General features: G+C 48.0%; 3 protein-coding genes across 3 annotated transcripts; 2 read left to right on the forward strand and 1 right to left on the reverse strand.

The window, feature by feature from the left end:
• Positions 1-1,225: 1,225 nt before the first annotated feature.
• On the forward strand, positions 1,226-2,289 carry SETTUDRAFT_144391 (uncharacterized protein; the record flags this gene model as incomplete). The annotated part of the gene is made up of 3 exons (XM_008033459.1): positions 1,226-1,518; positions 1,603-1,739; positions 1,819-2,289. The coding sequence occupies 3 exons, from the start codon at positions 1,226-1,228 to the stop codon at positions 2,274-2,276; spliced, it is 888 nt and encodes a 295-aa protein (XP_008031650.1). The 3' UTR covers positions 2,277-2,289.
• A 419-nt stretch (positions 2,290-2,708) lies between these two features.
• On the reverse strand, positions 2,709-4,339 carry SETTUDRAFT_36004 (uncharacterized protein; the record flags this gene model as incomplete). The annotated part of the gene is made up of 2 exons (XM_008033081.1): positions 2,709-4,121; positions 4,199-4,339. 2 exons carry the CDS (start codon positions 4,337-4,339, stop codon positions 2,709-2,711), a joined length of 1,554 nt encoding a protein of 517 aa, XP_008031272.1.
• A 512-nt stretch (positions 4,340-4,851) lies between these two features.
• On the forward strand, positions 4,852-6,718 carry SETTUDRAFT_100049 (uncharacterized protein; the record flags this gene model as incomplete). Its single annotated transcript, XM_008033460.1, has 4 exons — positions 4,852-5,078; positions 5,139-5,903; positions 5,976-6,436; positions 6,498-6,718. 4 exons carry the CDS (start codon positions 4,852-4,854, stop codon positions 6,716-6,718), a joined length of 1,674 nt encoding a protein of 557 aa, XP_008031651.1.
• Between the last annotated feature and the right edge of the window lie 3,404 nt (positions 6,719-10,122).

Raw genomic sequence — 10,122 nt, forward strand, 5'->3', positions numbered from 1 at the left:
AGGCAGAGAGGCGACTTTAGCTTTCATTGCTAAAACTAGAGTAGGGACTAGAGGCTGGCATCTAGGCCAAGAACAAGATAACTAAAAATAAGCGAGAACAGAGAGACACTACCTAAAACTAATAATAACTAACAAACTTTCTTAAGTTACTTTCCTTAGCCCTAAAAGAGCTCGCTGGAAGACAGCCCTGCTGTCTAACATCTCTTCCTGTTTACTAAACTGCTCTTCAGCAACTGGAGTCCGCTTTAAGCGCAGCTAGAAGCGACTAAACCGCAGCACAATAGCAGTACTATACAGAGAACACTCTCACTTTAAACAAATTGTACCTAGAACGGCCTCTGGCCAAAGTCTTACATAGTCACTGACTGCAGATAGACTCTAATGGAATAATAATAATAATGGAAATTCAATAATGAGATATTTGTCATATTTGATGTTCGCCCTGTTGCTGCCTTATTGGTGGATTATAGAGATTTTTTTCTTACTTACCTACTGTGTTTTTGCAGTCTATGCGCCACCAAACTTGTACAGGTATCGCAACCATGGTGATATGGAGCCATACATAGTAGCCTTTGCAATGGCGTCTTCAAACAGAACCCCCTGCAGACCCCATGCGACACATGGTTCTCGTCAAAAATTCTACGTGGAGCAATTTGCCAATAACGGCTGTTGCATGCAGCTGGTGGTGATGGGCGAACCACGCACCGACTCAGCCGCACTGTCATGATCATGCTTCTTCTTGGAAACTGCACCATGAAAAACTTTGCATTTCCTTCTCGGGAATATTTTTCCATTATTTTGAGTGTCGCGAGCTTCATCTGCATTCACGTCTACACTCTCCAGCATGCGTTGCTTGTCACACTTTTCTTTTTTCAGGTGTCCATCTTGATCAAAGTGGGCAACTGGAAATTGAGAAATGTGTACACATCAAAGTGTGGTATGAGACTACAAAAGGAGCACCGGCGTTGTCAACGTTGATAGGACAGCGCCCGCCGAATCGAACGGTGTGCATGTGTCATGCACAGCAGCTAACCCGTGTTCCGAAATATGAGACGTTCGGAGACGTTGGGCTGCAGATCTTGCGGTAAGTAGCCTCCGAATGGCGCCGGAGATCTCACCGACGTTGATCCATAACGCATACATGCATTTGAGTCTACTCGCTTTCATACATCTACATAGATAATACACACAGAGCTGAATCCCGCATACGTCGTAACCAGCGAAAATGGCAGTCATCGCTCCAGCTCAGCCCTCCCTCCATGCGTCCGTCAACTACTTCCTGGAACTCCATGAAGGTGGCACCGATGTCCTCTATCCAGGAACTGCAATTGATAAATTACGACCGCTAAAAGCAATCATGATGCCCTTCAACGACATTAGGAAGAGTGACGAAGAATTCAATCTTGATGTTCACGGCTTTGCGTTTGAAGCGCACGAGTGCTCCGAGACCAAGTTTGATGATAAAGAAAGGATTACGAGCGTGGTATATGAGGAAGTTTCCGAGTTAATCAAGAACAAGTAAGCAAAATATTGGCTGTGGGAATCGTGCCGCAGATTGGGTACAGCTTTGGTTGTCAGCTACTGATACGTCAAAAATTACAGAACCGGAGCCACACGCGTAATTCCATTTTCGCACTTGGTGCGAAACAACTTCGTGGAGACTGCAGTAGAAGCGGCCAAGAAGGCCGATCCTAAGGAAATTATCCCTATCATGACTCCCTCGCTGGTGTGCCACGTCGGTATGAACCCCTTTCTTTCTCTCCACGCCCCATCTATCATTACACCTCTATGAACTTGAAGCTCAAAGAATTATGGCAGATCAATCGTACAACGGCGCAATAAAAGTCCTAGAACAGAATCTTGGCGATGAGGCGGAGAAATTCTCAAAAACCAGATGGGGCATTATCAACGTCTGGAGGCCTGTTTCCCCTGTGCATCGTGACCCCTTGGGCGTGTGCGACGCGCGGTCGTGCTCTGAAGACGACTTACGAACCGTTTTCGTCCAGTTGCCCTCCCAGGGCGATGGAAGTAAAGTGTCTCGCGGAGACGGGTTCGAAGTCTTCAACGTTGCACATAATCCTGCGCATAAGTGGTATTATGCAAGTGAGATGAAGCCTGATGAGGTGCTGATGATCAAGTGCTTTGATTCGAAGAAGGATGGTAGGGCCAGAAGGACACCACATACGGCGTTTCAGACCAAAGACGATTATGGGGGCCCCAGACAGAGTATCGAGGTCAGGTGCCTTGTGTTTTGGGAGGATCAGGAAGTTGAGTAGGTAGGTGTTCCTACCTCAAGTAAATGTGTATGTTTGGGCACTCTTGGGGATGTAACCTTAAGCAAGGAGTAAATGTTCCCTTTAACATAGCTTTGGGTCATTGGAGTAGTGAGGAAGGCTATTCTTGGTCTTATAGCCCTTGGTTTTCATGAATCTACGTCTCTAAAAGGACATCTATTTCCGTATTTGTTGCCATCCAAGTTCAGGAGTTAATAGGTTGATATTGCATTGTTTCACATTATTTTTGGACTTTGGATGAAGACATAGCAATCTGAGTTTATCAATCTCTAGTAAAAAAAAACATGTTGAAAGCAGCTTTCAAGGCTGCTTTGAAGTTGTAGCGATGCTGGCAGGGGACTAGATCTAACAGTAAAATAATTGATTAATGAAATCTTGGAAGATAGGAACAGGTCATGCAGAATATTTACTCGTTCAAAGCTTGAAGTGCCCGGGCTGCAACTTCTGGAAAGTTCCTTCGGGGTCATACATCTCAGCAACTCTCTTCAATCTCTCCACATTCAGCTCACCATATCCCCTTATAGGATCCTGAAACTGGCTCGCGTAGTTCATATACAGATAGCGATGGTCTAGCCCCAACTTTCTAGCCCTAGCATTGCTTCTTGAAAGCCACTTGGAATAGGCAGACAGTACAGTCTCGTCGTGAGCCGAATCAGTCCACATAGCACTGGGAGCAGCAATCATAAGCGGCTCATTGTTTCCAGCCAGTCCCAGAGCATTCCCTCCATTCTTCTCCATGTGCTCCATCATGCGGACAGTGATGACCTGCAAAGTCAGCACTGGAATAAAACCAGTGACGTGCGACTTGATGGGATCGATTTCTTCCTTCCACATCTCGACTATCTCCTCTGCTAGTGACTGGCTGAGGATGAAAGTCGCAGTCCAATAGCTTTGTCTTAGTCCGTTAGGGTTGGAGGCACTATGCGCCTCAATGACGTCGACAATTGTTTTGGTTTCCTTTGAAGCCTGCATACTATTCGGAACTTGGAAGAATGCATCAAATACAGGAGGGTGTGCATCTTGTGCAACGGATGTTGCGTAATCCATTTCGCTGACACTGATGTATTGATCCTGCTTCTGGAGGTATACAAAGCTGAAGAGGAGCGTAGCGTTGGCGTCAGTATCCTTGGTGCCGAAATCAGCAAATGCCTTGATAACACTTGCTCTTTCTGTCCACGGATGCAGCACTTTTCCGATCCACATTAGATTCTGCTCCTGCGGGTAGGTTTGCATTTCGAAGCTGGTAACCACCCCGAAGTTGCTGGCGCCGCCACGCAAAGCCCAGAATAAATCCGGGTTCGAAGTTGCGGAGGCAGTTATGATATCGCCAGTTGCGGTGACCACTTCGTAGGTTGCAATGTTGTCACATGCCAGTCCGTATATGTTGCTGAAGAATGAGATGCCGCCTCCAAGAGTCAGTCCGCCGACACCAACTGTAGCGATGCGTCCACCGACGACGGTTTTCTGTTCTTTTTCAAGCTGTCTGTAGACACTGCCCCAATTGTTTCCTGGTCCTACAGTGGCCGTGTTTCTGTCTGAGTTCACGGTAACCTCATTGAGCTCCGCAAGATCGATGGTAATCCCGCCAGCGACATTCGATGCACCAGCGAAGGGCACATGGCCTCCTGATTTTACTGCAAATCGACATGCCGTTTTTTGGGAGATAAGAATCGCCGACGCAACATCTTGCGAGGTTTTGGGACGGAAAAAGCATGCGGGCAATGTTTGAGACTGCTGAAGAGACCAAAATTGCGAGAGCTCGGCGCTGTATGTTTCCTCATTGGAGAAGCTGACTTGAGAGGGATACTGTTTCCTCAGCGTCTGGCACTGTATGGCGTCAGTCTAGGCCACGGAAGGTCGTTGATATGTTGATAGAGTCCTATGGTGCTTGAATGGCAACTTACAGCATCTTCACAGCTGTCGATCAATGAATGTTGGAGTACAGTGCTCTGATGCTTGATATTTCCTGAAAGAGGCCATTGCTCGGCACCACGCACGGTAGATACGACAACTGCAAAACCGGCCACGCCAAATTCGAACTTCATTTTGACTTGGGATACTTGATTGATGCACAAGGCTTTTTTTCGCAGTTCAAATCGGCAGGTCGAACATTCATTGCTAGATTAGGGTAGGTAAGCGGCTCAGCGGTACTCCAGCCAATCGGGGCGCTTCTACACTACAGCCTGTCCCGTGGGGCCAATCGGAAAGCGCTTCGGACCCGATTCGGAGGCCTATCCACCGCTAAACCACGAGCGAACCATAGCCATGCGCTCAAAAATCCGGTCTCCTTAACAGCTCTATTGTTCGGTTTGTGCTGTTTCTATCGGGTATGCTTTGACTGTTACATACTAGGCATGTCACGTCAGGGTATGCTGGCTAGCATTCGTTGTTTCCTTTCGTTTCGAATCGAATTATTTTTCTAGATCAAAGGGCATCATTACTGACTTCTTCTGGGTGCTTTCATCATTCTCTCATTTCAGTATACGTATCGTTTGAACTATTTTCATCCCATGGGATCCACTTGAGCTTCCCCAGAACTAACACAAGGCATCCCACCATGGAAACCCTCAAGAATACCACAGTTTCTGCGTCTGGGGTTCTGCAGTCCGTCGATCAAGGCAACTCGAGGATTTATGTCACATCTGGCCTTGTGCTTGTAACACTGATTACCGTTGCCTCATGGCTAACGACGAAGCGGCCCCCAAGCCTGTGGGATAACATCCCATTTGTCTCCAACACTCTTCAATTCCTCACCAACAATGAATTGTTTATGCAACGGGTAATGTACGAGAGACGAAAAACCATAACAATAAGAAGCGATATCTGACACTAGCAACTGGACAGAAAGCTCATGGAAGGAAGAAACCTAGCGACCTTCTGGCTGGGACCAATTAAATTTTACTTGTTGACCGGAGCCAACAATATGCAAACCCTATTTGGAAGGGGAAACAAGGTTGGCAACGAAGACATATTTGTCGAAAGGGTATTTCCAGTCCTTTACAAAATGCCCAAGGAACACGTGCAGCGTTTCGCAAACGACCATTCTGGACGAGGAATCGTTCCAGCACCTGGCTTCGAGAATGTCCCCGCAGAGCAACGATACTGGCACTCTTACGAACACGTACACACACAGTACCTAGCTCGCACAGCCTACCTCAAGCCCGTCATCGAAGTGTTCCGTAGCATATTCACCGAGGTTCTAGATCGCTTCCCTATCGGCGAGTCGAAGACCATCAGCGTGATCGATTTCTGCAAGAACCAGGTAACTGAAAGCGCCATGAGAACTCTCATGGGGCCTACAATTTTCGAACTCAACCCGGGCTTTTTGGATGTCTTTTGGGAATTTGACGACAACGTGTTCATGCTGACGCTCGGACTGCCCCGCTGGCTATACTCGAAGCCGTATAAAGCGCACGACCGGTACATTGGCATGATCGAAAAGTACGCCAAATCCGCACGCGCAAAATTCGATTGGGACGGTCCTGAGCGTGAAGCGCCATGGGAGCCACAGTTTGGCGCTCGTGTATGTCGCGAAATCACAAAGTGGCTTACCGATACCGATTTCCTGGATCGATCTATTTCTGGGGCATTGGGCGCACTGCTGTTTGCGTACGTCTCTTAGATTCTCTTCTATCATTTTTTCTACTTCCCTCTCAACTTGGTTCGTTGACATGATTGCAGACAAAATTCCAACACCATTCCCACCACCATGTGGATGATTCTGGAGCTAGCCAGAGACCCTGCGCTGCTCAAAGCGGTAAAGGAAGAAGTTGCCACGACAGAAATAATTGACCCACAGACAGGCGAGCGGACCTTTGACATCCAGAAACTAGCGACGCTGCCGTTGCTGCAGTCTGTTTTTACCGAAACACTGCGGCTGAGAATGAACTTCAACATCATTCGCCAGGTCAAGGAGCCTTTTGCCGTCGATGGACATATGCTTAAGAAGGGCGCTATGCTGCAAGCTCCGATGATGGTTGCGCACTACGACGAAGCTGTGTGGGGCAGTGAAGGGCATCCTGCTTCTGAGTTTTGGGCTGAACGCCATATCAAATATGTGCAAGATATTGACGAATCCGGCGATAAGACTCAGAAACGTACCTTCGCTATGGCTGGTCGTCCAAGCTCTTACTTTCCATTCGGTACGATTTCCCTCTCCTTCTACTTCTATGGTTGCCCAAGACTAATTGTTTTCTCTCATAGGTGGAGGCCCGCCCGTATGCCCAGGACGACACTTCTCCAAGCATGAAATCTTGGCTACTATTGGTCTGATAGTCTCTAAGTTTGAGTTTGAGAGCGCGGAATGGACACAGTTGGATGGCTCTCCGTCGGACAGAATGGCCCGCAGCGATCAGCGCTATTGCGGTGCTGGCGCAATGCCACCAGACAGGGACATGAAGATACAAATGAAGAGGATCTGGTAATATAGAGACGTCCTAAACAAGGCTTCTTTATGAATTTTAGATCGTTTAGTTAGGATGTTGAATGTTGGTGTTACTTTGTCGTACGGGCGACGTTCAGTCAAAAAAAAAGATCAGCCTAATCAAGGTATTTAGTTGGTACTGTTTAGAGTGAAATACTGGAATGAACGTATAATATTCTGATGTCAAGATAAGCCTGGTGTACGTATGCAGTGCCTCTCTATCCATGTGCAAAGGATGCAGAATTCTGACTGTTTCAACGAAAATTTTGGTCTATGGGTTTCCAGAACGACCGAAAACTCATCTCACATGATCGGAGGCCGTAAGTAGTATGTTCGATGACTGTCATGAAGCGCCGGTCCCAGCTGGCGCTTGCGAGAGCGTGTTTAGGAACAAGGGGAGTGAGGGGCGGCATGTTTGCGACAAAGTGTTTTGTGCAGAATGGCAGGATACTGGGGATATTAAATGTCTTTTAGCGACGTGAGAGAGCTGACACAGAGAGTACCAGTTGTGTGAAGAGTTGTAAGGACATATTTCCTCAACCATAACTAGGAATTTTGGGTAGGCCGACTGCAACTGCATGATACGGGCCAGGCCTTGATCTCGCTTTCGCCTCAAATTTGTACTTGAAGTAGAGCTATACAAGTGCCGAACTACTATATCCTTGACAAGCTCGCGTAGAATTCCTTGACCTTTGGATGCGCTCTGATCCTGTTGGGATTGAAGTTGAGCACCTGTAATCCGTCCATGCTCGACGCACGCGACAATGCCACATACGCCTGGCCCCTCTCGAAAACTCGGTTCAGGTCTACCTTCACAAGTGATAGTGTCTGACCCTGTGCCTTGTGGATACTAAGCGCCCATGCAAGGATGAGGGGGACTTGAATCCGGGTGGCAAGCTTTTCAACGACCCAGCCGCTGTCCTGCCATCGATCACGAATCCATCGCTCGATAGTCCACTCTTCCGGAGGACATAATATAGTCTGGGTGTAGCCATTTGGAAGATTGAAGCGTACCACGGGGTAAAGTGGCAAACGTTCTTCTGGTTGGACAGCCGTGGTTGAAAGTTGTTCAGTTCGGAAATCCCCTTCTGGAGTTTCCATGTAGTCTTGATCGAGCCATCTGTCATGAAAGAAGGTCTCTTTGTTTGCAAAACCAACGACCGTACCTTGTGATCCGTTGACAAGGGGTGAATCCCGCAGATTCTTGACAAGCATGACTTGTGCACCTGTCTTTAGCTCAAGGAGCTCAGGAGCTGGACAGTTAGATAAGAGGCTCTTGCGGGTATTTGGGTCCTCGATCACTCCGCCTTCCATAGATCTGTAGGTGAAAACCCTACTCTTGAGTTTCAGCATCCGCCTTGCGTTCGCCCAGTCCGCTTCACGACGTAGAGGGAAGAGCTCAGCAGCTTCTAGCCCCTTGCTTACAAGTGCCGTCACAGGTCTATTTAATCTCCGGAAAGCACCAATAGTACTTGGTGAGAGGTAGCCCTCTCGGATCTCGTTCAACATGCTGGCAAATACCGGATCCTTCTGTCTGTAGATTTGAGTCAGACTTATTGTGTGCTGAACAGCGTCCTTCCATGCATTCGCTTCGAAGCAAAACCTTGGGGCACCAGTGTCCTGTCCCTGCACCACGGGTGGGAGCTGGAAAAAGTCTCCGGTAATGACGAGCTGAATCCCTCCAAATGGCTTTTCGACACCACGCACTGCACGACCGATGACATCAAGCTTGTCAAAGAGTGTGCAGTCAACCATAGACACCTCGTCAATAATGAGGACTTTCACACTTAACCAACGCCTCAACTTCATCTTGTTGTCGAAAACATCCATGATAAGCTTGGTTGTGGGAGCGTTGCCAAGCTTGATTCCAGCAAAGCTGTGAAGCGTCCTCCCGCCAAGATTAGAAGCAGCAAGCCCAGTAGAAGCGGTGACAGCAAAGCGCTCCTCGCTGTCATCTAGGTATTTGATGGCCAAGCCTTCAATGATTTTTTTCAGAAGGAAAGACTTTCCGGTACCTGCAGGACCCGTGAAGAAGACACTCTTGCCCTTTTTCAACACCAAGTCTAACACAGTCCGCTGTTCATGGCTCAACCCTTCCTCAAACGATGCCTGTGGATGATGGCTGACTCTTTGGGCGCTTACTTCCGTTCGCACGGTTGGTTGAATTTCTTGAGATTTCCGCTGGTTAACCTTCTTTGCCAGATTGTTTTCTGTAGAAAATTGCCGAAATGAGATGTTGAACGGCGCCTTCATCACATCGCAGGCGGTTGAGGAGCCCGTCTCATTCGACCTTGGGCAATGGCGGCCTGCCCCACAGTAGCTATCGCGAATTCCTGTGAAGGCATATTGCGGCCTGGTTGCTGCATATGTTGAGGATATGCAATTGGGGCGTCTCAATGGGGATGGTGATGTGGTTATCGACGCGCCAGGAAGCCGACTCTTTAGAGATGTCGAGTGGGGGTGTAGCCAGAGGCGTTTGTACGAAGTATCAGTAAAGGTCGTAGCACTGCCTGGTGATGAGGCACCAATCCGATGAGAGAGATGCGATTTCATCTCGAGCAAGCGGTGTCGGTTGTACTTCCATCGAGGCCGAAGTCGCTACATGTAGATGTTACGTAGATATGAGCGGACTTGTTGATCAAGGCTATCGCAAGGGATAACGTGCGGCAATGCCACGTACCGCCAGGAGGCCCGTGCGCTTCCGCTGTCCATCCGCGATAGTGTGGGTGGTCAATGCGTGCAACGGGTCAGACAATGCAACACCACCACTAAAATGTCCGCCTATCAAAAATGAGGCTGTAGAGCACCATACAAAAGCTATTATCACGAGATTTTTTGGTGGAGTAGTCTAAATAGTTCAAAAAACAATCCTATCTACTCAAATTTCTTTGGCAGTTTGATGTTGCGGCCGCGCATCGTTGTTTTGGTGGTGGGCTGCGCAGCCGACGATGCAGACGCACCACCACTTTGGCTGCCTGCATCACCACCACCCTTTGACTTTTTTGACTTTTGAGACGATGAAGCTTTTCGTTTAGGTATATTTTGCTTATCGCGAGCTTTTTTTGAAGTTGCAACTGCGCGATCGCGAGCTTTTTGGGCGCGTCTTAACTGGAGTTCTTTGGCCCTCACTTCTCTCTCTTTATCCCTCGCTATTTTCTTCAACTCCCGCGCAGTCCTTGCCTCGTCTATTAATTTTTTTTCGTAGAGCTATACTAGCAGCTCGTTCCTGTTGTTTCTCTTTTTTTTTGGAGTTTTTCAAGCTCTTCTTGGTGTTTTTTTTTGACGTTCTTGAGCTCTCGCATCTTCTATTGTCCTAGGACCTCCCACACCACCGCCGGGAGTATGATACTGCTTGCTTTGCTGGAGCTCTAGAAGGCTTTCTTTTGCTTCTTTTAGGATGATTTT

This window comes from Exserohilum turcica, assembly GCF_000359705.1.
Source record: "Exserohilum turcica Et28A unplaced genomic scaffold SETTUscaffold_9, whole genome shotgun sequence".
Lineage (NCBI taxonomy): Eukaryota > Fungi > Ascomycota > Dothideomycetes > Pleosporales > Pleosporaceae > Exserohilum > Exserohilum turcicum.